Here is a 27,891-nt window from a genome sequence, read left to right on the forward strand (position 1 = left end):
ATTCAAAGGCCTTTTAAGTGACCACAAGATTATCCCATATAACTCGTGTAAGAGTCATGCATTTTCCATCCTTCACTTGAGCAATGTGACTTGACCCTACCCTACTTCCTTGTTTAAACTGAGGACTAGCAAGACCTGCTAAAGCTGCCAGCCAGCTAGGCATACTAACCTGCCTACACTTTGTTTTATCTAAACCAAATTTAATGTGCAAGATCTTTATCTTTTAAGGTGATACACAATTCCATATATAAAAACAGTTCCAATACGGATGCAGACTGGGATAAAGATGTTCCCTCTCGAAGCTACATCTTACTTGCAAATCTGATAAGCATCCCCTCTATTCCTTCATCCAAGCCATTTATAAAGAGATAAGCTGCCCTGGGCATGCTAGTAAAGTGAGGTACAAGGGCCAAAAACATTTTTTCTTTTTTAATGCAGATGACCAGGGATCAGCTGCAGTTCTGCCCAATAGTTATGTGGGAGAATTAGCTCTTATCTTGGAAGTGAGGACTCGAAACAGCTGTTGTTGGTTTTTTTTAAAAAAAATATTTAACAAAATTTATTTACATACTGCTTACAAGAACAAAAGCAATTTTAAAACACACATAAGTACTAAAAACATGTGCCAAATCAATATGACAACATAGGCAACGTTCTACCAGTTATGAACTGCCTTATAATTGTCAAAGGAAACAACAGGTTTTTCCCTATTCTAGGACTTCCAGGATCTCTGTCAGAAATGTTTGCTTGAGATGCAAGTCAGCATTTGTAAGGACGAACGGAGCAGAATCGACGAAATGCTGTAGATTCACAGCTGATCCATGGTAGGTAACGGGGTTGAGGGAGCCAAGGGAAGCACTGTCACCGCACAAAGCAAAAAGCCTCGGCTAAGGGATCGTCGTGTGACATTTTGCTTTAGGCGAAAGCTGCATGATTCAGCCCCCGCGAGCAGAAGGCAGGAGGAAAGAGAGCCGGGAGCGCGCAGACCGTAGGAATGTTCACAGCAAAGCTGAACAAACTACCTTTCCCGGAAGCCCTCGCTTTCCCGGCTGCTTGTCCCGCCTTCTCCGAGTGCATGCTGGTTAAGACAGTCCCTGGCTCGGCCACTCCGTTGTGAGACGGGGCTGCAAAAACTACCCCTCCCAGCAGCCGAGGCGGCGAGGGAAGATTCCTGCGCATGGCTGTTGGCGCCCTCCTCCCTGCCTCTCCTGCAGTTGCTGTAACCGATTTGAGTATCCCGAGGTGGTTGCGCGCGGAGCCGCGATGGGTCAGCGGGGCGGGACGGACCCTCGGGGCGCAGGTGAGGCGCGGAGGACACCGGAGCGGGGCTGCTGCTCTGCGGGGAGGGAGCCAGGGCTGCTCAGAGCAAGGCTGGCGGCGGCAGCCGTTGCCATGACAGTTGTGTCTGGAGGCTGGGTGGAGCTGCTGTGCCCGGGGGCAGCAGGGGAGGGGGCAGCCTGTCCCCCCCCCCGGGCACCTCCTAGGGGACGCACACCTTAAGGCCGGGCCGGACCTGCAAACCCACAAGCCATTGAGTCAGGATTCGGCTCTTGTGTCTTTGCAAGACCATTCATAAATTCGTAGGAAAGAGGCTCCCCCAGCACCCCACCCTTTTTACGGTCGGGGAAGACGGGGAGGGGTTGCCTTGGGAGTTGCAGCCTGTGTCGTGCTTGCTATAAAGTTATTCTGCATGGAGATAGAGGTGGACGACCTCTCGTGCTCCAGAGGGATTGGTTGGTGTAATCTGTTTAGGTTTTGCTCTCTTAAGGGGCTTGGTCACGCTGTGCAGTAAACTCCTTCGCTTGGGCTTCACTCCCAGTGGCTAAGTTGCTCTACAAACTGTAAAATCAGTTTTGGCCACCTGTTAAGTGTGCGTTCATAAAATATGGTGATGGTGTGTCTATCCCACCTTCCCGCCAAGGAGCTCAGGGTGAGAGACCTGGATATGGGCTTACCCACCTCATCCTCACAACAACCCGGTAAAGTAGGCTAGGCAATAAGAGAAGAAAGCTGGGAGTGGAGTAACTGGGCCCAGGTTACCTGTGGCACCTAATGTGTTGTCCATGATATAAGTAGGCTAAATCTCTTTATCTCGAAGAGGGTAGGGCTGCCTGTGGAAACTATTATTTGGCATTTATGGTGCAGTGGAGTCATTTCACAGGGGCTTTACAATAATAACTGGTTGCATTTTTGTTTTTGTCTTTTTAAATAGTTTAAGTGACCCGTAGAAGAGAGCACATTTTTAACTACTGTGTAAGAAGATTGGTGAATGGGTGTTGTGCTGATCTTCAGCCATGGCCCACCTGAGGGAATTTGCCAATCAGGTAAGTGAGAACTGGAGGCTGTTTTTGAATAAGCTTAGGGCTTGTCTACGCTTCCACTTGGTCAGTGCCTAGAATGCATGGGCCCAAGTAAGTTCTGCCTGTCTCTTCCTTTTTAGGCACGGGTGCAAGAGGTTTTGCCTTTGCCCCACCATTTCTTTCTGGAAAACCCACAGTTTAGCGCTAAATCAGAACAAATGGCAATCCACAGAAAACCCAATTGCTGTTTGTTCTGATTCAGTGCTAAAATGCTGCTTTTCCCAGAGGAAAGCAGTAGGGCAAACGGAAGTGTGGATGAACCCTAAATTAAACTAAAGCATACTCCCCATGAAAAAGCTATCATTCCAAATGAGAAATTGACTAAAAGGAAGGCATCTAAGGTCACTGTAGTGTTGAATGATTTGTCAGTTTTACTGATATCAAAATGAATCAACAGAAAGGCAATGCCTCCAAATGATACTGTGAATTTTATTTTCTTAAAATACACTACACGTTTTGGTAAAGCTTTATTCAGGAGCACTGAACAGTTTTCCATGTAGCCAAAAGGATATGTTAAGGTTATTATATTGTTTCGTAAAAAACAAAATAACAGTACCACTTTGATGTGTTGCCTCTTTTTTGCTATTTGGTGCAGCAGCACAATTTGCTAATTGTGCCCAAGTGTGGAATTTAGTATAAGGCACCACACTTAGTATTCTTAAAATCTTCGCTTCCGTTGCATATCTGGTCTTTCTGGCTTGGTAGCCCTGGAAATCTTTTGAAGCTGAAGGAAGGGAACAGGATTTTTCTTGACTTCTCCCTATGATTACATCACCTAACTTCAGGATCTGGTAAAACATATTCTGCCTTCCTCTGCACCAGAGTGGAGGGCAGGCCAAACACAGGTAGCAGGATTATGAAGCCAGTACCAAGATCCTTCTGCTCAGCTGCATCTAGGAGGAGTTAGTGGTGTGAATGGTTGTAGCTGCTGAGAGAGAGAGACAAGGAGGAGGAGGAGAGAGGAATGGAAGGCAAGAGTGGTGGAAGGGCCTGGAGACAAAAGGTGACAGAACAAACCCAGCAAAGAAGAGGCTGGGGAGGAGGGGCTTGGAGCAGTAACCCAACTCAGGAAAAGCAGGCAGATGAGCCAAAACTAGAGTAGAAAGAGAGTTGATGATTAAAGGGCCTGACTGAGAGGCTAGGCTTGGAAAGAGGAATTGCCCTTGAGACTGTATAAGGCAGCTCTCTGTGCTCCTAAACATTTGCATAATGACTTGTTCTCTTGAAGCACATTTGGTCATTATTAAAATGAAACATATTGTTCTACCTGGGTCCAATGTTTGTTACAGTGGTACCTTGGTTTAAGAACAGCTTAGTTTATGAACAACTTGGATTAAGAACACTGCAAACCCGGAAGTAGGTGTTTTGGTTTGTGAACTTTGCCTTGGAATAAGAACATGTTTTGCTTCCTGTTGAGTGTGTTCCATTTGTAAACCGAGTCCCTTGCTGCTATGGGAAAGCACACTTTGGTTTAAGAATGGACTTCTGGAACGGATTAAGTTTGTAAACCAAGGTTTACAACTGTATGTGGCAAGGATGAGAGGTCAGTAGCCAAGGAGTATATTTGAGGGAAAGCAGCTGAGCAGTGTTGAGACCTGAGAGACAGGCAGGAAGGACCACTACTGAAGGCATAATTTTTCAAGGTTCTTGTTTCTATTATTCTGTGATCAGGATACATTCTTTGGGTGATTCATCCAATTTGTTGGCTTGGCTGCATCGTGCTGCATCCTCATAAGTGACCTATTTGACGAGTCTTTATTTGCCTGCTGTTTTTCTTAACAGATCATAACAATTTCCTAGGATTCCTTCTCTGACGTCTTTTCTCTAGCTCATGAGATCTTGGCTTACTTCAGCCTTCCCCAAGCTGGTGCTCTGCAGATGTTTTGTACTACAGCCGCCATCAATCCCAGCCTGCCCAGTTGTCCAAGATAACTGGAAGGTTGAGGAAGTATGGTTTATTTCCTCTCAGTCTCTTGTGCTCTAGCTCTCTCCTGCCCCCCTGTTGCTCACATTTCACTTCACTAAATTGCCAGCAGGCATTCTTTCAGAGGCCTGTGCTGTTTGGGTGTTGCTATGGAGACAGGAGGATGTTTGGTTGCCCTCTTCTGTTCTGTTGACTGAGAACCCTATTAGAGTGGGGCTGAACTCAAAGCATGAGGCCTGCTCATACTTTGAGCGGGTAACTGCCGTCCTTGAGTAGGAGAGGTTGTTTATCTCTCATACCCCGTCCAAAGGTTTCTTAATGGCATCTTATCAGTTTAATTACTAAAGATAAGAGGCCGTTGCCTTTGCCTCAGATTGAAATCTTGGGAAGAAGGGGAACTGAAACAGGTGTGGTCCTTTTTGATGACAGATTTATAAGCGAGTCTGTACTATTTCTTCCCTAAGCAGCGCATGTGTACACACACACACACACACACACACACACAGTGTGGAAAATCCATTAACAGGGACAGCTTGTAATCCGTGCTTCAAAAAACAATTCTGCACTGAAAAAAAGTTACACTGGTATAAGCTAGTTTTCATCTTTGGTGTAATTACATTATTTTTTTCCATCAAAGGTACTCCTAAGCACCGTTTACTAGAGCTTATCTTGGTTATAGGGCAGAGAAGATAGGTGCTGGGGTGGGCATGACATTAAAGCCTCTCCCCAACTTTTCTAGTATTCTTGTGGTGTCTGAGGGAAACCCTGGAGAAATCGCAACCCTTCCTAACTGTCACTGTGGGGTGAGGCTTCTCAGATTGAATGTGGCTCACTCTCATTGTCTTTGTGATAGGGCAGCTTTGTGTATATGTTTTGGAAATGAAATCCTCTCACCAACTTTCTGGTATCTTTGCTGCTGTCATCCCATATCAGGTAACCCTAACAAATTTATGATGGTATAAGCTTTTGTGGGCTGGAGTCCACTTCATCAGATCACTTCCACACTTATGCCATAAGAAATTTATGAGACATTTAGGTTGTGCAGAACTTGTGTTGTTTTTGCTATAGCAGGCTAACACAGCTACCCCTCTGGATGTTATGAATGCTAAGTTATTTTTAGCTCTTCTGTTCAGTGTTTTCTAACCCTAACAGGAACCATGGTAATGTGGTTCAGTGTTATCTCCACATTGCAGAGAGATACTAGCTTGCTTAAGGTTACCTAGCTGAGTGTGTGGATTAGGCAGTATTTGAAGCAGGCTCTTCCTGGTTCATGATTCATTCTTGGATCCCTTTGACGCACTAGATACAGATGGACAGGCACACTCTGTAATAGTTTGATAGCGCTGGATTGTATATCTAAATGACTGTCTAGTTTCCAGTACCTGTCTTTGACATTTCAGATGTTGGAAGCTGACCGTATTTCAGTGGTTGCAAAAGCTTCAGGTCACTTTAAGGCTCAGGCTCATAGTGCAAGAATGATGATCAATATGTGTGTGCGTGGGGGGTGAGGCCTACTAAATTCCTAAAGTCTTGTTGGTACCACAGTGGAAACCCATCAGATTTCAGCAGATCTTAATTATATTCCAGTGCAATTCTGATATAGGTGGAATTGCAAATTCGCTACTGAATTCTGGGCTTTTCCAGAATCTTAACATCCCTACTAAATATTTTTTTCCACTCAGAAAGTCAGAATTCAGACAGGTTGGAGATATACTGAACATGGGACCAACTTGCTGCACATACACAGAGGTGCAGATGATAAGACTTTAGGGTACTTCTATCATGAATAACCCTTGTGTCATGTTGGGAAAGGCATGGCTTTGGTGTTGGCCTGTCAGGTACACTAGGGCAGCAGTTCTAAGCAAGTCTACTAGGAGCAATTTCTAATGAACTCACTAGGACATTTTTCATGATGGAATGAGTTTAAGAATGAAGAAAAACCCTGCTCAGTCAGATTAAACAACCAGACCACCGAGCCTGGAATCCTATACAAGAAGTGGTCAAGCAGCAGCTTTCAGGAAGCCCACAAGCAAGTGCTGAAGGGACTAACCATATTCTGTTGTCACCACTTCCTAGTAACTGGCATTGGGAGACACATTGCCCCATGAACATGAAGGTTCTGTCCAGCTATTACTTTAGTTCATAGTTTTATCCTCCATTAACTAATCTACTCTTTTAAAGCCATCAGAGCTAGTGGCGATCACAAAGCCTTGTGTTAGTGAATGCCATAAGTTAATGATGTATTGTGTGAAGAAGTTATCTGTTTTCACTGTCTTAAATGTTTATACAGTAACTTTTATTTTATTTGGTGATCCTCAGTTGTCCTAGTATGGCAAAAAGAGTGAAATTTATCTATTTCCACATCATACATACATTTTTGGGCTGAGTTCCTGTTGCCTTTGTAATGAGAAGTGAGCCTTATGCTAGATGATAGAATGGCTCTAACAGGTGAATCATTAAATCCCTGCTATTTATGATGATTATGTTTATGAATTACCCACCCTTAACCCTAAGGTCCCAAGGCAGGTTGACATAAAGTGCTACAGATTATTTTTTTGACTAGCTCTCTCTTCTTCTCTTCACCCATCACCCCATTTATTCCTACTGACTCAGCACTCTCGGGTTGATCCAGAGGAACTGTTCACAAAGCTGGAGAGGATCGGTAAAGGCTCATTTGGGGAAGTGTACAAAGGAATTGACAACCGTACCAAGGAAGTGGTAGCTATCAAGATAATTGACCTAGAGGAGGCAGAGGATGAGATTGAAGACATCCAGCAGGAGATAACGGTGCTCAGTCAGTGTGACAGTCCCTACATCACCCGCTATTACGGTTCCTACTTGAAGGTAACTGAAGCTACCAGGGCAAGCTGCATCACAGTGCTTGTGGGACAAGCTACTAGCAAACATGACTGCAATTTGTGTACTTAAACAAGGGAAATGGGTTTAGTTCACCCACTGAATCCATTTCTCCTCCCCCCCCCCCACCATAAAGAGTTCTCAGTGAGTCTTGTGGCTGGGACATTAGTGTGCAGGAGTGAACATGGTAAGAGGACTTCATCTTTGGAGGCTTCTCTCCTTGGTGCAATCAGAAATGCTTAACTAAAAATTCTTACAACTGGCATGTATTTAGTGACTTAGAAAATTTGACTAATCTAAGTAAAATTCAAACTCCAAGAATTAAAGAGAAAACCCCTTCCTTGCTTATGAGTTGCACTTTATTAGTGTTGTCATGAGTTTGAGGATGCCAGAGTGTCATGATAATCAGCTGTTAGCAAGATAAAGAAGCAAGCTACAACACTGGGCAATCTCAATACTTGCTAGTATTGCAGTTGGGACATAAGAGTCCTGCTGGATCAGACCAATGGCCCATCAAGTCCAGCATTCTGTTTTCGCAATGCCAGCCAGATTTTTATGGGAAGCCTGCAAGCAGGACACAAGTGTAATAGCACTCTCCTGCTCCCGAGCAACCGGTTCTGAGGCATACTTTCTCTGATACTGGAGGGTAGAATATAGCTGTCATGACTAGTTGTCATCGATCACATTTGAATTCTTTCCCACTCAACTTTTTACAACATGTAAGTAGCAGTGTAATGGAGAAAGCTGGGCCAGAACCATTCACCCTGCCCTGCCACTCTTCTCAGGGTATTATTATTATTATTGTTATCATCATCATTATTGTTTATTATATAGAAAAGGTTTTATGTCTTTTCACCACAACAATCTACAGGCTGAAATGGAACAGTCCACCAAAAGCTGTAGCTTCTGATTACTCATATAATTCAACTCTGAGAATAACAAAAAATATCACTAGATATGTCTAGATAATGTGGATCATGATGCTACCAGGCATTTCAGGTCTCATTGTGACATGCGAAAACTGAATGAGGAATACAGGGCTGACGTGTTTCTTCTGCTGTTTTTAAGGCAAAACCCAGAGTGGCCTTAATATAGAAATGACTGTCACTGCTTTCACACAACACCTTGTCTAATTTACAGGGCACCAAGCTTTGGATAATCATGGAGTACTTGGGAGGTGGCTCAGCACTGGATCTAGTGAGTACCTTTTTGTCATTCAGTTCAGATACCTTGACAAGATTCAGCCTGGAACATCAAATTAAAAGTAATTCCACATTGGTTTCATGAAGTACTATCTCAAACCCACATTCAGAACTGCCACACCCGGTAGACTCCCCATATCATTCAACAAAATACATTTGTGCCAAGTGGTTATGAATGAACAGCTCAATACTTAATCAGTAATCAGAGCCCAGCTTGGAGGTGCTCTCTGATCCCGCTTTAGTTCATGTACAAGTTCATGTGTGCATAACTGCATTCTTCTTTTCTCTCTTTCTCTCTGACCTCCATGCAAATGGTTGTTCCTGACATCTAAAGTTTGTTAAGCATGGAAGATTGAGGGACTTCGGTTTGAATGTATTAAATGTACCTCACTCCTTTACCGTCATTCCTACACTTCTCCTGTAGCTCAAGCCTGGACCTTTGGAGGAGACCTACATTGCCACCATTCTCCGAGAAATTCTAAAGGGTTTGGACTATCTTCACTCTGAGAGGAAAATCCACAGAGACATCAAAGGTCAGGCTTGCAAAATACACATCTTCGTTTTTTTCCTATCAGTTCTCTTATGAGGCAATTGAAACCACACATACTTGCTTTCACCAACAATCTCAGGTGTCTGTGCTACAATCCCCCCCCCATTTGCATTTCTGTGATCATTCCTTAAATCGAGAAGTATGAATTCTGACAGTAATTTGTGCACTTATCAGAATAGTCTGAAGACTATCAGGACCACTAAGGCGGATTTAGTTCTATAGCCAGGCCTGAAGTCAGACTGAGAAGGGTCTCAGGTGCAGAACAGATGATGGGAATTACACTTCCGTATGCAGAGGGCTACAGGTTCCCCACCTGTGTCTAGATAGTAGGTATCCTCCAGGACTGCCTGCAGCTGCTCTGCCACTACTTTCTCCAGTAACTTGGCTATAAAGGGTGGACTTCTTGAGGAGTGGCTGTACCATTAAGATATAGAAAAGGGAAGTAAAGCTGGAGAGCGGGTTAAGAATTGAGAACAAGGTAGGGGTTAAACAAGCTTTGGTAGTTCATACAGGGTGAGAATATAACCCTTCTGCCCTATTTGCAAAGCCATAAGGGATTGGGCTTAGCAGTAGCAGGGAGGATCGAGCCAGTTTTCGGGATGTTCTGCCTTCCTTTATGCAGTTGCTAAGGCACCATTACTTTCTTCCCCTGTACTAAACCAGGAATTAACACAAAACATGTTTACCGGGGCTTCAGAAAGGCACCATTTCTTACTGCAAGATAATTTATTGTATTCCCCTTTGATTCAGCTGCCTTTATTATTATTTTTTCTATGAACAGCTGCTAACGTGCTACTTTCAGAGCAAGGTGATGTGAAACTAGCTGACTTTGGTGTGGCTGGCCAACTAACAGATACCCAAATCAAGAGGAATACCTTTGTTGGGACTCCTTTTTGGATGGCACCTGAAGTCATCAAGCAGTCAGCCTATGACTTCAAGGTGAGCTGAGAGGAGCAGGTGAAAGCCTACTTGAACCCTAGCTCATCATTTAGAATGCATGTTACATTGTCTCCTTATCCTGTGTTCTGCCTACGTTAGAAAGAGGTGCATATAGGTGGGTAAAGTTTGCATGTGCTTCCGAGTCTTGCTATACACATCATTGGCCACTTAGTGCCCCCTTCAGTTTTCTAGTGAAGGATGTGCTTTCTAGGGGTTCATGTATGTTTATGCACACATTTGCACAACTTTAAAGAAATCTGTTCAATGGGTTCTCCAAACCTTCTGGATCAGATTTGGGGAGGGCACTGGGTGCATGTGGGGGGAGGAGAGGTGGGTAAGTGCTGTCGTGCAATCAGGAATCCTTGTGCTAAGAGAATGTGTTAGTTGGATCCCATCCTAAAAGTCCAATTCATGATTAGAAATGCAGCCGGCTTTGACAGTGAAAAATACCCAGAACTATGGTGCAATCCATTAGGTTTAAAGATGTATTTAAACAATCAGTAATATGTATTTCTTTATGACTTCGTACCTGCCTTTCACTACAAGATCCCAGGACAGGTTACAACAATATAATACACAGTGACAAAGAAACAAAGAAACTGTTTTGCTTCAACTGGTATTATCATAATTCCCTATATAATTTAAATGCTTGCTATTCACAAGTTGTGATCAGAGCTTAACTGCACACCCTGTAAAGACAGCCACTTTTGTATTAGAAAATGAAGAGCACAAAAAACTTCTTGCACTTTACAAGATTTCAAATCTAAGAGATAGTTAGCTTAATTATAGGACTGCTTAATAAAAGATAAAAAGAGAGATTTTAAATACATGTTTAGTCTCCATGTCTTATTGCTGTCCAACCTACAGCAGTCTGACCTTCTGGATTATCTTGTAAATCGTAGGCTTAGTAAAAATGTTTTGCTCAGACACACCTATTCAAGAACTTCTAAATCTGTGTCAACCAGAAATAACTTTACCTTAGATGCCGTTTCATTTTAGACATATGGATCAAGGAGAAGCCCACATGATAAGCACACACGTTGTCACTCACTCAATCACATACAGAAGTCGGGTAATTATGGGAGGCAAGTGAATGATTTGAGTCTCTGGAGGAGTCCCCTTTTCCTGTGAATCAGCATCAAAGCTCAAGTCAATGAGTGTTGGCTTCTCTGTGCCATGGTAACACTTGAGTGTTCACAGATCGTTCTCCTTTTTCTTCCAGGCAGATATTTGGTCCCTTGGAATTACTGCTATTGAACTGGCAAAGGGAGAGCCTCCAAACTCTGACCTGCATCCTATGAGAGTTCTCTTCCTGATTCCCAAGAATAACCCCCCGACGCTGGAGGGACACCACAGTAAGCCCTTTAAGGAATTTGTGGAAGCCTGCCTTAACAAGGACCCCAGATTTGTAAGTGTTGCTCCAGCCTCTTCTCATAAGCAGAGCCTGAGTGTCAGGTCAGAAAACCTGGCAGCTGCTAGGTAGCAGAGCTCTGAAATGCTTGTCTTTGGAAATGAGCCCACCCATAGGAATGTGCAGAGTAGGCCTTAGTCCTGTTCAAATTGAAAAGACTCCTTGGAAAGTGGCAGTGGTAGCTGTCCACCTTTATGGTCTGGTCCCTGCCAGCTAAAACACCTTGTCTCTTGTATTTGTGCAGAGACCCACTGCAAAGGAACTGCTAAAGCACAAGTTTATCACACGTTACACCAAGAAAACATCATTTCTCATGGAGCTCATTGACCGGTACAAACGCTGGAAGTCAGAGGGGCATGGTGAGGATTCAAGCTCAGATGACTCTGACATGTATGTATGTTTCCATTTTATTTTAAAAACATTTGTAACCTGCTTAATATTTTTTAAACATTTGTCCTACTTTGAAAATCTTTCATTTCTTCCCCTTTCTCTGCACCCGAATAATCAGGGTGTGATTGCTCACTGAGAAAAGTTTCTGCAGATTTTGTATTTGTACCGATAAAGCCTGTAAGGTGGACCAGTAAGATTTTATGTAGCTTGTTGAGAAGTACAGATGGGCACAAAAAGCAACGTACGATTTGTCATGCTGGCTGCTTCCAGTCTTTAAATAATTGCATGGTGACATGGAATATATGAATACCCAGTTCTGGGCTATGAGTTTGGTATCCATTGGTACCAAGTACATTCTAGCCCCTTGATAATGGTTGGAAAATGCAAACACTGAGTTTGTGTTTAAGTAAGATTAAGCTGGAAAAGCCTGCCGTTGGGGAAGCCCTGCCCCTGCAAATCTTGGCACTCCTCTACCCAGTGTTCTTTGAATGAAATGCACTCTCACCCCTCTTGTTTCTAGTGATGGAGATGCAGATGAAAGAGATCAAGGGCCAATCTGGACTTTCCCACCAACCATTCGTCCCAATTCCTTGAACAAGCTGCACAAAGGGATGTCTCATCATGGGTCCCAAAAGGTCAGTGTGGTGTCCATTACCGCTGGGGAGCAGAGCCCTGAGCCAGCAGTGGTCACTCTGAGGGACTGAGCAGCCAGTGTGCGGGAATTGTAGTGTTTCTCCCATTAACCCTGATACTGTCAGAGCAGAACATATCTTGCTTTAGATTTTGAAGTCTGCCTGTTCTGCTCTGGTTTTTTGTTAACTCATGGAAGATTCCATTTAATGCAGTGGAGCTAGAATGGAGGTGAGGTTTGGGAAACTTTTTTTGGACTGGTGGACCAGATCATTATCTGTCCCCACCCTGACAGATGAGTTGTCCCTCCTACCTATCCAAGTTCCTTGTGCAGTGCTTCCTAACCACCCAGTAACCAGCTGGTTTCTAGGTGCTTGGGAACTATAACGCACAAAGCTTTGCCAGCTGCCAAGTGCAAAGTATAGGGAAATTGCGAGAAATACGGTTGGCAAAGCTGCTTTCTGCAGAGATTGGCTGTGTGATTGAGTTCCCCACCCAAGCTGTGCCTCTACTTGCCCCACACCTGAAGTCACATCTGATGTCAGACATGGGGCAGCTGGGCATGGTTTGAGGAAAATGGCATTGTTAAGACACATTGGGATCTGTAGCAGGCCAAATTTGGCCCATCCCTGATAAAGGAAGTTTGCTACAAATAGTAAACCTGCTGTTAGTTGCTGCTGCAAAATGGTGTAACACCATACTCTTTGCATACAGGTTGCTACTCCTGCTTGTGCCATTTATCTGCCTTAGGCTTCTCCTAGGGTCCATGTAGGAGCTGCAGCACAAACTGGAAGATTCTTAACGGATGCTATATCTACATTGTTTTTTGCTGCTCCTGCTCGTGACGGTAGATTTATGTCGCTTGTCAAAGCAAAGCATTTTCATAGACAGGTTGAAAGAACTGTTCAGAGTCATATTCAATAGCATCCTTCTTCTCCCTCCTCCTGTTAGCCTGCTGAGCCTATCAAGCGGCAACCACGGTCTCAGTGTCTCTCTACTCTTGTACGTCCTGTCTTCGGAGAGGTGAGGTGGCAGGGTCTGAATTTCCCCCAATTATTATCTGTAACATATGAAGTGTTTCTCTGAGGATGTTGGGTTAGAATAATGAGTAGGAGCTGACAACCAAGTGATGGTAAGAAATGAGACCTTTCACACTTGTATGGTAATTATTAGAATTACCGGTAATCTTTTGCCCTGTTCTGCATCCTTATGATGTGGGAGGCAGCTTGAACTCTGCAAAAGAGGTTGATCCCTGGATTATGAGCCAGGATCTGTGAGGACAGCTCAAAGCCACTTAATTTGCACAGCTGATGAAGGGGAGAGTTATTGAACCAGACACATGTTAGGTGGTATAAGAGAACAATATATGGTACAGTGAGTAGGGATCAGATAGGAAGTAATATGTACACAGGGCCAGAGTACTCTAAAGAAGGACACGACTGCAAAACATGCACACCTTGCTATATCCACAATGGATAAAGTTGTCCTCTGGCTTTCTGGTCTAAATTTGGTAAAATTGGGTCAGCAATTATGTAGCTGCATGTATTAAGAAAGCAATGTGTTGTTTAGCTGGAGTTGCAAGCTTCCCAGGGACACTGGGCATCACATAGGGAGTGAAACAACTGGGTGCAGTATAGTGCTGGGTGGTTGATTGCATACTCTTGCCAACAGCCACAAGGCTGTTGGGGAGATTTAGTTCTATGTATATGGCTTTAGGAACAGGGTGCAAATTTCCTGATATCTAGTGTGCTTAGTTATTACAGCAGTGGCCTGCTCCAGTGAGCCTCGTCCAGCTCCGAATCATTATGTGTCCCTTGAGTTTGTCACTTACTGTAGCTTTAGGCAGTTTTTACAACTAGGCAACGTTGCTGTTGCTGCAGCTGATTAATTCTGTATTCTGCTTGTTCAAGGTACTGTTTAAATTTGGCACCATTACCAGCCATCAGCAATAGCATGCTAATCGAAACTGTCTTAGGCACCAATAGAGACTTTTCTGAGTTTCCCTCCTACAGGAGCTAAGGTGCAACTTTGTGTGTCCACTCAGCCTTGTCTAAAAGATTTCTGTGATGGGTGGTTGTATGTGTTTTGGGGAATCAGACCTATGCTCCGATAGGGGAAAGGCTGTTTGTGTGAGAGGTTATTCCTGTTTATTCCCCATTTCTGCCTCAAGCCCCTCCCACCTATGGAATGCAGCCTCCAAAGTTTGAATTCAGCCCTTGGCATGAAAGAGGTTCTCCACCCCTGTACTACTACGGCCTTTGGGGCTGTGGAACTGGCCCATATTCTAGAGATGCCTATTGTACTTCTTTATACAGCAAATGTTTTTGCCTCCCATGAAAATTGGCATTAAGGATTTTGTGCTGCTACTTAGAGCTTTCTAATGTCTTGGCAGCTCAAAGACAAGCACAAGCACACTGGAGGCAACGTGGGAGCCATGGAGGAACTGGAGAATGCCTTTAGCTTAGCTGAGGAGTCTTGTCCAGGAATCTCTGACAAACTAATTGCACACATGGTAGAGCGAGTGCAAAGGTAAAAGTTCTGAGTGTTGTTAATGTGACTATTTTTGGTGAGGATATGGGCTAGAATGAGTAAGAGAAGCCAATCCTACACCTTGCCCCTGTACACCTTTCTCTAGTGCTGCTGTTCTTAGTTTGGGCCCAAGATATAGCTGTTTGCTTAGGACCACATACTCTGCCCTAGGCAACTGTCTAGCATTCTGGTGCTTTGATTGGTGGTTGTGTGGAATGATGAAATCTAAATTATTATTATTAACAACAACTGTATTTTGCTACTGTCCTTCACCATAAGGTCCCAGGTTAGGTTACATCTACAGAAACACAATACAGGCAATGGCTGATTTACATGTGTCCAGTTGATTTGTGTAAGACAGCGACCCAGAAGTGACTGGAAAAAGGGCAGGGTTTATGCATGCTCCACCATCGCATGCCATGACCTGGAACACAACCCCCACGCAAATTGAGGGTTGTCTGTACAATAAAAACTTAACCCTCAAAATACAGTTATTCTGGGCCTATTAATTTGTTAGCACGTGGCCTGGGGCAAACATCTGCATCACCTGCCCGTTAAATTAGGACAGATGAGTTTTTTACAAGGTTGCTATTCCTTGTTTATGCTTGAATTTGAAGAAAGTTGGTGTGAGGCTGACACCAAGAATTTACTATGAATAAGCCTGATGCACATCCATTGTTCGTTCTCTCTCCCTCAGGTTCTCACACAGCAGGAACCACCTGACTTCAGCACGCTGAGGCATCATCTTTGTTACTCATTGAAAGGAGGGTGACTTTTCCCACCCCAGCTCCATAAGAACTGCATATTGAATCCATCGCCATCTGCTGTTGGATGTTAACATTGTGCTATGGATTCCCAGACATTTCAGAGCCTTTGTGTGTGTTTCATGACCACCCTGGATGGGATTTACAACACAAATGAACATGGACTACTTTGCAGAGCCCTAGGAGGGTAATTTCTACAGTGTACTTCATGGAGGTTTTTAATTATATCCCAATTTCTCTCAGGTCAGACCTTGTTTCAAAGCAAAAATCCTGACTGCTGGAAAATGGAAATTCAGATAAACACATTCCAAAAGGGAAATGGTGGGACTGTGTAGCTCCCTGCTTTGGCAAGAGGTATGTGTGAACATTGTTCATCAGCAAGGAGGGATTATCACTACCCAGTTAGGTGGGCATATGCTGGTGCTACTCAACAAGATTTTTGCTTAGGGTTTCTCAACTATTAGAACAAGAAGATTGGCCTAACAGTTGCTGAGACAGGTGAAGCTTGCCTTCTCCTTCTCCTGTCTGTCTACTTGCTCCTTTTGTGAGGTAGGTTTGACTGCTGCTTGCATTCTGCACTTAGCCCATGTTTCACCAGCAGCAGCTTGGAAAAGATGTGCTCCTACTCAATCAAGGCCTTTTGCTGCTACTTACTATCTTGAGTGTGAACACTCAGTATCATGGATACATTCATATCCAATTCAAATAGTTTATCAAGAGTATTATGCACTTGCTAAAGAGGGAGAGAAGCTAAATGCTTAACTACACCTACAGTGTAAAAGGATTGTGGTATATGTCTTCAAACTTCATGGAAGTTTGCTGTTCTCTGAAATGTGACTGCAATTCAGTTAAATTTAAATAACATGTGTGGTGCCAACAGCTGGAGGAAGTTCTAGGTGATGTTTCTAAAACTTATCCTGTCTCTTCTGAACTGTTCATTCTGTTGTGGACCTGAACAGTACTTCTGCCCAATTTATTTATGGCCATTATCTCTGGTTCTGGCTGAGAAGTAGCCTATAAATACCACAAGTATTTCAGACTTCCAACTAGTTCTTCCTCTTCAAGAAATGAAGGTCTAAAGTAGTCACACAAATTGACAGTAGTCATATTGAAAAGAGTCACTTCCTAAATGTGTAAAACCATTTAGTCATTGACAGTGGTATGGATCTATTCTTTTGATAGAGTTCAGGGGTGGAGGTGGAATTGCCTATTCTACATACCCTTGCAAGTAATGTTAGGGGGAAAGTAATGGAAATGCTCTTTTCTTGGTATTCATACTTTATGCTAGAACCGTGTCTTCAGAGCTGCAGTTGCTGCATTCTCAGTTTTGCTCATGGATAGCTGAGTTGAGAACATGGGCAGGAATATGAAGAATCCATTTTCCTTTACCATTATCCTCCAGGACTGCTTACGAAACATATGGGAATGATGTAGAAAGGAAAACAGGAAGCTGTGAAGCTGCTACTTTGTGCTGTTCATAAAAGGTACCTTGCATTTAACTCACAATAAATCACCAGTAAAGCTCTCACAGTGTCTCTAGTATTCAAAACAACAATGTCTTAGTTTTTCAAATGAGCAGTGAGAGGGATCTGCCACTTTCAATAAAACTAACTTGTCAAGTTAATGCTGACTATATGGTTATTTATGCATTGCTAGAAACTCCAAAGCTGGACTGGAGTTACTCCAGGGGAGTAAGGACTATTTTCCGTCTGATCTAATGCAGTGTGGGATTTCAGTTGTGCTACTGAAGGGCCAGGGTTGTTTTGCTAGAGTGCATCTATCCACACACTGGTTGGGGGAGTTTTAGGCACTGCACTAAGATAAATCAGAGTTTTTTTGGTGGTGGGGGTTGGGGAGCTGAAAAAACTGGGTATGTTTAACCTGGAGAAGATACCTGCAGGGAAGGAAAATGAACTGTAATTTGGTGCCCCAAAGGACAGGACTAAATTTCATCCGAGGGGAGCTTTCAGTTGACCATTAGCTGAAACATCTTGAATGTAACAGCAATTCAACAGTAAAATTATTTACCTAGGGGTGTGGTAGACTCTCCCTTCCCTGGAGCTCTTCTAGCAGATGCTGTACAGCCATCTGTTGTGAAGACTGTAGGATTTCTTACGACAAGCAGGGGCTTGAAACAGATTGCCCACAAGGCCCCCGTCAACTCTCAGTTGTGTTTTTTGTTGTGGACAATTTTGGTTAAACCTTGATCAGGATTCAGTTGTAGGCTAGCCACAGCTCACTAGAGGTCTTAAGTTAATAAAATAGGGAAAACTATGCATTTGAAATGAGAATGTGGGCACTGCTGAGATGGGAGTCCTTTTTATATTGAAAATTCTGAACGGAATAAAAATTAGATTATGACAAACTGCTTGTGAGCCATCTAGAGATCTACAATAGTTTATTTCCAAAAACAGACACTAATAAATAAAAAAATACATTAATGTATATTGAATGGCCATAATAGTAGAGAAGAATATTTAGCACTTTGTAGCTTCCTTATAAATGACGATGTCAAACAAAAAAAGTAATAAACCTTCCCTTTGCCCTCTAAGTGGGAAACCAACCCCAACCTTCTACCTAAAAGACTGACCTACATAGTTTTAAGGGTCAATATGAGGAGTAATAAAGACATCTGTATTTTTCCCATGTCCTGCCCCTCCTTTAATTGCCCATACTTCAAAATGCAGTGTTCAATATATAAATATTTTTTTTACCTCAGTTTCTTCTAAAGCACACTACCCATCACCACATTGTTGCTCAACACAGTATAACATGACAAGACCGCCTTCAAACCAGCAGACTACATTCTACTACTATCCAAGGGTAACGTGATAAACCTTATCTGTCCCATGAAAGAAGTATATGAACTTAAAAAATAAAACGCGTAGGCTCTGCCTCCATGATCTCAGGACAATAGCACTATAGAGAAAAAGGGGGATTTCAATTATCTTGCCATTGTGCAGTACTTGTTTCAACTGATCTGCCTTAATTCCTGAATATGCACTTTTAAATATATGTCTGCACCAGTTCTCATGCTAAGTCCCTGAGTATTCCCCCCACCCTGGCCTGTCACTGTTAAAGGAACTAAGAAGTAGAGGTGTGTCATTAATGAAGGAATAAACCCTTCCATAGTTAGTCACCCCCAAACAATACTAGGCTTTTATTACTGCTGCACATGCGTGCTTATTGGACATCTGTTACAATAGATGTTTTGGCTGAGGTAATAAAAACGGACTGCTTATTGCTGAAGCTGCCTTTCCTTTCCAACTCTCTGTATGCATATTTATAACTTTTAAAAGAACTTAGCCAAAACATAACAAGCACCACTCTCAAGCCCAGAACAGAAAGAGAACTCAGAACATTATCTGCAGCGGTACAGACACACTAAAAGGTCCGCTATCCTCATCTTTGCATACTTCAGTATCTTCTGTATACTTTCCTACCCCTTCAAACTGACTGTGGAATCCTCTTTTCTCATGCCCACTACCCAAATAAAAACAATCCTTTCAACTTTGTTTGCACTGAGAAAGTAACAAGGGTGAAGTTGCTTCCTGGCAATTTTCTGAAGCACTCCGCTCTACCGTGAGGAGAAATTCCATCTTAACATTAATGTGAACATTGCTTGCAGCGTGTGAGGCATGTATGGCTGGTAGGCTGAAAGAACAAGTTGCACACAGATTATTTAGTTGAGACTGAGCATTAACAAGTAATAGAAAACCACTTGAAAGCCAGAGAACTAACATTGGCCAAACCCCAACAAAAGAAGCAAGTCATGTAAATCCAGCAGCCATATTTTTTTCATGAACTGAATTCCCCAGAGTCTTTGCCGTCCCTTTGGATGAGAGAGCTTTCTACACTAAGCAAAATTCACCATCTTCCACGAGGCAGCTAACTTGGCCACAGGAGGGAGCAGATGGGTTCCTTTTACTACTATCATGCTCAGGCTCCTTTCCCCCATACTGCAAATAATTAACTTACAACAGAGACCCAGCTCTGCTTCTATCAGTTTGTGTTCTTTTCCTTTTCGTCTTTAGGAAGGCAGAGGCTGGATCTCCCTGGAGAACTTGTGGCTCTCTTTATTACTTCCATCCACCTGACAAGAGAAAAAAAGTCAACTGTCATGGCCCTAGTTCATTACCTACTCACTATCATTCTTTGAATGTGCTACATAATAGTTTTTAGTAGGAATATTAATATTTCGCTTTCCATTTTGCTGAGGATTTTAGTAAGATTAACACTCAGACTAACACTTAAAAGTTAACTTACTGTAAAGAAGGAGCCACAGTATCCCAACAGTCACCTGATAATGTGAACAAAGGTCTGTACAATTATGCTAGGTTTGTTACTATAGTGCAAAGGGAGAGTTATAGAAGGGAGTCCTAACCCACAAGGAAGGGGACTGGCAGTTAATGCTCCTCTTTTCCACTGCCTAGATGAGTAATATGCACACCAGATCACTTTTATGAAGAGCACAGAAACTCAAAAGGAAGGGTCTCCCCAAGGTAAATTTTAATTTTTTAAAAAATTCCTCCTGGTTTTCCTGCTGCCAATGAGTAGTTTTACTGTTTCACCCAGCCCAGATGGTGAAGACTCAATAGAGTCGGTGGTGCTATTTTTTAGTGATTTTGCACAGTTGTATCTTTATGGAAAGGGACACGGGTGGCGCTGTGGGTTAAACCACAGAGCCTAGGACTTGCTGATCGAAAGGTTGGCGGTTCGAATCCCCGTGGCGGGGTGAGCTCCCGTCGTTTGGTCCCAGCTCCTGCCCACCTAGCAGTTCGAAAGCACCCCTAAGTGCAAGTAGATAAATAGGGACCGCTTTCTAGCGGGAAGGTAAACGGCGTTTCCATGTGCGGTGCTGGTGCTGGCTCGCCAGATGCAGCTTCGTCACACTGGCCACATGACCCGGAAGTGTCCTCGGACAGCGCCGGCTCCCGGCCTCTTGAGCGAGATGAGCGCGCAACCCTAGAGTCTGTCACGACTGGCCCTGATGGGCAGGGGTACCTTTACTTTTACCTTTTATCTTTATGGAGAATGATCATCAAGTTTGGAACATTAAGCACATCTTCCTAAAGATTCTTTAATGTAAAGTCTAGACAGGTCCCATCACTGATTGCAGTGCACATTGCCTGCAACCACATACAACCTCTCAGTCATCAACTTTTAAGAACTGCTAAAACAAGGCTTCAATCAGCCTCATTCCACTAAACCATATGGTATGTGTGAACACAGCCAGAGTATCTCTTTAGCCAAACAGAAATGGATTTGAGTTGTACATATTTACAATATAATTGCAATTTCCTAATGCGGTAAATAGTCCTCCCCTTACTGGAAAAATGGGGGGAAAGGCCGTGGGGGGGGATGCTTTTCCATATATATAGTTTTAGGCCTTCACTTCTCTACCACCTGCTCCAGGTGGGTTGAGAGAGGGGGGGGAGCATTTCTCAGGTGATGTGCAAACTTCCATATATGTACAACTTCAATCTGAGCTACTTTTGCACAGAGTTCTTTCACTGACAGATTTTGAAGTTAGCAGAACCCACCAAAAGTTATCTCATTCATTAATATGGTCAAGGCCACAGAAAGCATGACTTCTTTGTGAAATTCCAGCAGCTTCCTCAACTCATTACCAGGTAACGAATGCATTTTGCAAATTATGTCTAGGAAGCACACTTACCTCTCAAAGGTGTACTTGCTCTCAGCCCTGAAGAAATATACATGGGACTTGAACTGCAGTTTGAAGACATAATCCTTCTGAATGCCATCGGCCTCTACGGGTGTGCTGACAGTGTAACCAAGAAGTGGTAAACTGGCCAATGGATAATCATCCTGAAAAAATAGCCAAATTTTATTATTTATTTAACAGATGTCCATTCCACTCTTCAACCACCGTTTTCAGGGCAGTTTACAAATAAAATACAGGCAGCAACCATTCTGCAGGTGCCCAATTGCCACGTGACCACTGACACACAGGTCCTTTCAGAGCCAGAAGAGAGCATAATGGAGGCAGAGCAGGCTTATGTGCGCTCCGCCAATAGACGCAGGGGTCAGGAACGGAACCCCTGCACAAAATGTTCACTTCCTGTACTAAAACCCACTTGTAACTTCAAGTTACAAGTAAAAACAAGTTACAAGTAAAAACAAAAACCCTCAGTTCCCAGCCAGCACAAATATACCAGTCAGAGAGAACTAGCTCTCCCAAGTTCTAGGTATTGTATGCCGGCTGGAGAGCCTAACTAAAGCCATAATTGGGAACCCTCTCTGCAATTTTCTCCAACTAGGTGCTTTTAAAGAGCACCAGACATGCTATTCATATTACAATCAATTTTAGTTTACTGTGGTCTGGCGATGCCTAGTGAATTGCCAGAGAGATGTGCCAATGACTACTGGCTGAAGCTGTGCTGGAGCATTCAACTCGTTGCTGACAGCGGCAACGCTCACAAAATGTACCAAAGAATGCACTTCCGGGTCAGCGCCAACGACGAATGGCGGAGTTCCTCCGATCGGAGGAACGGGCTCCGTGGAAATTGGGTCTTCCCGCCGCGGCGAAGGCAGGGGCCCACTAGAAATCCCAGGCGGAGAAGCCTGGGAACGTGGGGTTCGGCAGAGCACCAAGAGCGCCTCCCCTACTCACGAGGAAACCCCTTTTCGGGGCTCCGGAGTGAAGTGGGGTGAGCAGCGCGGTGCTGCAAACCGATCGCTATTTCCATGGAGGGAAGCCACGCAGCCATCGCCGGAGAGCGCTGACTTTTTCCTGATGAGATTTGGACTCTAAATCAAGTACCCGTGAGTAAAAATGGAGAATTGGATCAAGAAATTTGTAAAATTTATGAATTAGGCACAAGCAGGAAGGTTTAAACAGGAAGTCCGCCTTCCGCTTTTTGTATATAGACTGAAGCAAAGACCTTGCAAACTAACAGCCTGGAAAACTGCTTTAAAGTTGGAAATTTCCTGCATCTACAACTAATAAAACCCCCCTTGAAAGCAGGAGAAAAGGGGGGGGGGGGGAATTTGACTGTTTAATCCTGCAGCAAGAGAGTAAGGAATTTAAGTTTCCATCGTCCCAAACCTGGGGACGGGGTGTCGGGACAGAAATTGTTTGAGACATCTATTGATTGAAAGTGGAGTGCTTTGACAGATAGTATTAAAAAAGAAGAGAAACAAATTAACTTCAACGCCACCTTCTGCATTTTTGTATTTTAAAGATACAAAGTATTTGAAAATCGAAAGGATTTGAAATCGAAAGTAATTTCCTTTGTTGGATACATTTTAAAAATGGATACAAAAAGAAACTGTGTCCCCTAGAGGGAGCCTGTCAGTTTGTTGTTGTAGTTCACAGCTGCAAGATTTGGATCGTGGGACCTGCCGTTTGACCTTGAACAGAAATGTGTTGGAAGGAAGGTTTAGTGTCTGCCCTTGGCATGCTGGAGCAGCTGCATGAGAAAATGAATTTGATGCATGAAAAATTGGACTTGATGAGCGCTGTGGCTAGCGAATATGATTTAACAGGGAATAAGGATAAAGAAGTTATACAGCGACTAACTCAAGAATCTGGTTTGACAAGGCAGGTCCAAGGGCAGATGAAGAAGGAAGAGGCAGTGATTCCCCCTCAAACAACACGAATGGAGAGATCCAAAGTCCGGCAGGAACAAAAGTTACTGATTGAACTTGGAGTGTGTTGGGAAGTGTTTGAAGTCAAGGAAGTTCTTAACTCTAGTGGGACTATGAAACAGGCGAACAACTATCTTTTGGATAAATACTTTTTGGATTACAAAGATGACGACAGGGAGTGGGACTGGGGGGAAGGGACCAGCCTGATGAAGGAAAATGGAAATTATTACTGGATGGAACCCTCCGGAGACCCACTCCCCAAGAAGCTAACAATAGACAAAGAAGTGCGCAAGCACAAACAAGGACAAGAAAATGTGCAGAGGGGGCCAAGAAGAGACTTAAGGGCATCAGACATAAGAACACCAGATTGATGGACTGGATGTAATGGACAGAAAGGACTGACATGACCCGATACCAGGAAGAAGGGACGTTGGATAAAAATTAGAGATATCAAGGGAAATTCTTTTGTTAATTTTGGAATTAGTGTAACATTAATGAAATATTAGTGAACATGCTGGAAAGGAACCAAATTGGCTTTAGCAGAAATGATTTAAGGAGATATGAATGAATATGATGTAAATTTTGAAATTTTAAGATTTTTAAGATAAGATAAGGTTAAAAAGATTAAGGTAAATTGAATAACAGATTATATTAAAAGATGGAAAGGTTATGTTGAATTAATTGATAAGATAGTTTGTGAAGACTAATCATTTAAATTAAAATTGAGAAACGGAAGAATTTGCTGGAATAACGAATCAAACTAGAATACAAAAAGGGAGGTGTGAGGAGGTTCAAGAAATAAGCAAATGGAAAGTTGTAATTTGAGATTTGTATTTTTCTTTTTTGGTTTTTTCTTTTCGTTTTACTTTTTGCTGTATTTTTCTGATTTTCTTGTTTTGTTTTTGTATTGATGAAATTCTGAAAAAAACAAACAAAATGTACCAAAGAATGAAGAAAGCCTTTAAGAATGGATTCACAAGGCATATTGCATCTCATTCCTATGTATGCCTAGCACCATCTTGAAGTTGTGCCACATCCATCTTACCTGGTGCGTCTTGTAGAAGAACAAACAGAAGTTTGTAAAAACAACCCACAGCTTCTGCCAGCCGTTACTGTTTTTGAATTTCCTCAGTAGGTATCCTGACAGCTGGTTCTACATGAGAGAGAGGAAAATATAGTGTAAGTGACTAGTAGTCATTCTCCACAACCACTCAACAAAAACCTAGTGTTAAATTTGCATTGCAGATTCAAAAAACAAATAACTTTTTCTAGGGGATGACTGAATTTGAGAAAGACTGCTTCAGAGCCTTTTTGTACAATTAGATATTTTGTGCAAGAAGTATAAAAGTTACCTTTTTATGGTGGTGATATAATTTGCCAAGTGCAGTTAGAAAAGTTCCATATTTTTCCAATATTGGAGCACGGGTGTGTAACACAGACATTTATTGGCTATTCCCTGTGATGAAGTTAATGACCAAGCAATATAAAGCCACCACCCAACTCCATGGTTGTGTAATTTGGAGCCATTCAAAATTACAACCCCCCCCCAACAAATTATTTGGGATTCTTTGCTCTGAAACTACAACACTGGAGTGCTTGTCAAGCATTGTGTATGTTATATTTATTTTACTGGCAGACCAGCAAAAACACCCCAATTGCCCCAACAGTCCTTTTATTTATTGCTTTTTTAAGCATTTGACCCCCAGGTTTTTAAGGAGGTGGGAAGTGAGACAGCATTATTTTTTTATTCAGTTTGTAGCAGTGGCTCTGAAACTTGAAAACCACTTAACTGGTTTTTCCACTTGTAGTAACTGTAATGTGCCATGCTAGACGCTGTATGGTTTTTAATTGCATTTTTCTTGCTTTTATTTCTTATATTCTATTTTATTGTATTACAATTTGCATTCCATTGAATGTCTGTTTAATATAGCCATGCTGTGGAACACCTGCTCTATGGCAGAGCTACCTACTCCCCATTCAGATCCACTCAGTCCAGATAGGATATTTCACTGTTTCCACTAAAGGTTGTTTGAGTCAGGCTTTTCCTGATCATACCAAAAAGGCTCTAAGGCAGGTGAACCCAATGTGCCCTCCAGATGATGTTGGACTACAACTCCCATCACCCCTCACCATTGGTCAAAGTGGCTACGGCTGAGGGGAGTTGGTGTCTAGCAACTTCTGAAGGGCATCCTGCATCAAGGTGTCTTCTCTCAGGTATGCCAGCTACTAATGTAATGTCCATTTGTGCACACACCCCTTTTTCACAGTGATAACTCTGCGTACTGCATTTCCTCCACTGAAAGGGTAGAACAATTATGGATGCAACTGATTCATGTCCGTGCTGTGTTAACTGTGCAACTTTAAGTCCCGTTTTTTTGTTGTCTACAACATGCTAAGAACCAGTAAGCAACACACAGAGCTTGCATTCTTAGTTAAGGAGACAATACAACTAGAAGACAGAAAATGTTGAGGGAAAGCACACAGTAAAAAGCCCTGCAGAGCACATGGCAGCAATGCCACTTTTAAGTTAACATGCTGGTAAGGTGAAGAGTAAGCCCCACTGGAAGGAGAAGGAACCTAACTTGCTGTGATCTAATCTACAGGATAAATGAAATGCATCAAAACAATGGCATGTGTATCCAGGGTTCTTCTTAATAAAGGGATTAATCTGGCTGATTTCTGCAAGAGACTTAAAGGATGTCTTACCATTCATTCCAATATTTTAGATCTTTGTTTCTGCACATTAGAACAGTGTTTAAGAGAGCTATAACGAGATGGTACAAGTAGAAAATGACCTTCTTCATAGATCCTATCAATACTGAGAGTGAGTGAAGCAGCTTTACCTGAATCATACACAAATAATCAGACAGGGATAGGCTCTGGTTCCGGTACCAGCAAACATGGGTGATTGTGTTGGGCCGCTGAGTCTGGCCCAGCAAATAGCGAGGAGGAAGCTCTGGAGAAACAGCAAGAGAGCAGAAAACTGAGCAGAGAGGGTGCAGGGCAAAGAGAAAAAGAAAGAAAAAGGTGATTTAGAACAAGAAAGGGCAGTACACGAAAAGGTCTGTTAAAAGAAATAGTATGAAAAAAGTTTTAAAAAAGTTATGAAGTTCATTATTTGTAAGTCCTAAGATCAGCAGTGCAAGGGGCCATGGTGCTTTGGGGAGAAGTCAGAAAGATTTAACAAATTTACCTAAAACAGGGTTCTCAGTGGGCAAGATCACAAACTTTTGGTTTCATAACCCCAAAGCTGATTTCTTTCATTAGCTTTTTAGTGTGAATGGCAGCTGTTGATATATCAAAGCCCCCCTTTTTATCTTTTTTTCTTCTCCAAAGCACACCCTTGTTGAGAACATGATGGAAACATGCAGTCACACATACAAAGAACATCTTCAGATGTCTTGTGGTTACTCATTCATTTGCTCTCTCACACAAGACCACTGAAGTTATTGAAGGAAATGGGGGTGTTAAAACCGCACACGTGTATACAGTGCAGATAAACCAGCAACCAAGACAGACAGAGTGGTAAGTGAAAGTGATAGTGATATGTGCTCTGCTGCTGGGTACCTCGACGGCCACACTGTGATCTGTCATGGAGACACTGGTGTTGCGGTACCAGCATACATGCATGGTAGTATTGGCACGGTGGTGGCTCTGCCTGTCCAGGGAGCTACGAGAAGAATGTATGTCCTCTTCGGACTCCTGTTCTAGAGATACCTCATCTGAGGATCCTGAGGGGGGAGAAGGGAGCAAACATTTAACAGGCTGTGGGCACAGGGGTAGTGATAGCAGCAAGGATTGCTGACATATAATAGCATCTTCCCCTCACAAAAGGAATTGGCATGCATGGGTTACTCTCCTTCTGACATCCATGACCTTCATAATTGGTAGCTTGAAGGATAGGACACCTCAAAGTTATTGCATAGGAAAAAGTCACACTCTGTTATATGGGGAAAATATTAAAAAGTTTACTCAGAAGCATCCTAGAAGGGTTTGATTTGTAGCAGAAGGGGATTCCTAGGAAATATATAATTTCCACCTGAGGAATGCCACAGTGTGCTTCAGTGGCCCAGTGGTGGGGGCGGATGCATACATAAGGAGACATTCAGGAGTACACTGGATATTACTTCAATGACTTCCACACATTGGTAAGTGAACTGTGGTTTAAAAGGATGAATACTTTCCTGTGTAAGAGGGTGGTAAGGAAAGATTACACACTATAAACTTCATTATTATTGCTTTAACAGCCGGAAGTTCTTATTTGCCAAGCCTGAAATATCTGGAGCATCAGAGAGGGTATGGAATGTTACTTAGTGAAAAAGACTGAATGAAGGCTGCGTAATCTATACCATTTTCCATCTCAGAGGCCTGAAGAGCACACAACTAACCAAGAATCACTAATCACAAGTGGCACGAAAGCTACTCACTGTTAGAGCGATTGCACACTGAGTTTTCTAGAAACATCTCTGATTTCTCAGTGAATTTCTTGGCCATTTCAATTGCCATATTTAGATCTTCCATCCACTTCCCCATTTCCAGACGAGTGCTGAAAAATAGAGACAGGAATGATGGCTAAGCACATTTTCAGAGCTCAGCTGCTGTTTGTGATTTATGGTTCCAGAAAAGCACTGCTTGCCCCATACTTAGAGCAATTTCACATTTCCATAAATTCCCACTGAAATAACAAAATTTGCAGTCAATGTTACCATTCTGGCAACTGCAGAA

The 27,891-nt window shown here is 42.8% G+C and overlaps 2 protein-coding genes across 8 annotated transcripts in view; one reads left to right on the forward strand and one right to left on the reverse strand.

The window, feature by feature from the left end:
* The first annotated feature begins 1,162 nt into the window (after nucleotides 1-1,162).
* Nucleotides 1,163-17,179, forward strand: STK25 (serine/threonine kinase 25). 2 transcript variants are annotated; one of them, XM_053389918.1, is made up of 12 exons: nucleotides 1,163-1,300; nucleotides 2,213-2,324; nucleotides 6,898-7,128; nucleotides 8,281-8,337; nucleotides 8,767-8,875; nucleotides 9,674-9,831; nucleotides 11,054-11,239; nucleotides 11,487-11,632; nucleotides 12,153-12,267; nucleotides 13,214-13,285; nucleotides 14,655-14,791; nucleotides 15,489-17,179. In XM_053389918.1, exons 2-12 carry the CDS (start codon nucleotides 2,295-2,297, stop codon nucleotides 15,526-15,528), a joined length of 1,281 nt encoding a protein of 426 aa, XP_053245893.1. In that variant the 5' UTR covers nucleotides 1,163-1,300; nucleotides 2,213-2,294; the 3' UTR covers nucleotides 15,529-17,179. The 2 variants fall into 2 exon arrangements, with proteins under 2 accessions (XP_053245893.1, XP_053245892.1); XM_053389917.1 differs by lacking the exon at nucleotides 1,163-1,300 and adding an exon at nucleotides 4,143-4,308.
* Nucleotides 17,180-17,936: 757 nt separating this feature from the next.
* The window catches only part of FARP2 (FERM, ARH/RhoGEF and pleckstrin domain protein 2), a 64,422-nt gene continuing 54,467 nt past the window's right edge, over nucleotides 17,937-27,891 (reverse strand). For 3 of the 6 annotated variants that reach the window (XM_053389913.1, XM_053389910.1, XM_053389911.1), the window contains 6 exons: nucleotides 27,594-27,712; nucleotides 26,734-26,897; nucleotides 24,212-24,319; nucleotides 21,233-21,384; nucleotides 19,090-19,648; nucleotides 17,937-19,058 (listed from right to left, as the gene is read on the reverse strand). In XM_053389913.1, coding sequence (XP_053245888.1) covers nucleotides 19,558-19,648; nucleotides 21,233-21,384; nucleotides 24,212-24,319; nucleotides 26,734-26,897; nucleotides 27,594-27,712 — 634 coding nt within the window. In that variant the 3' untranslated portion in view covers nucleotides 17,937-19,058; nucleotides 19,090-19,557. Of the gene's footprint in view, nucleotides 19,059-19,089; nucleotides 19,649-21,232; nucleotides 21,385-24,211; nucleotides 24,320-26,009; nucleotides 26,150-26,733; nucleotides 26,898-27,593; nucleotides 27,713-27,891 lie in introns of those variants that run through there. The other 3 variants (XM_053389912.1, XM_053389915.1, XM_053389916.1) reach the window with 3 other exon arrangements.

This window comes from Podarcis raffonei, chromosome 5 (genome assembly GCF_027172205.1).
Source record: "Podarcis raffonei isolate rPodRaf1 chromosome 5, rPodRaf1.pri, whole genome shotgun sequence".
Taxonomy (NCBI): Eukaryota; Metazoa; Chordata; class Lepidosauria; order Squamata; family Lacertidae; genus Podarcis; species Podarcis raffonei.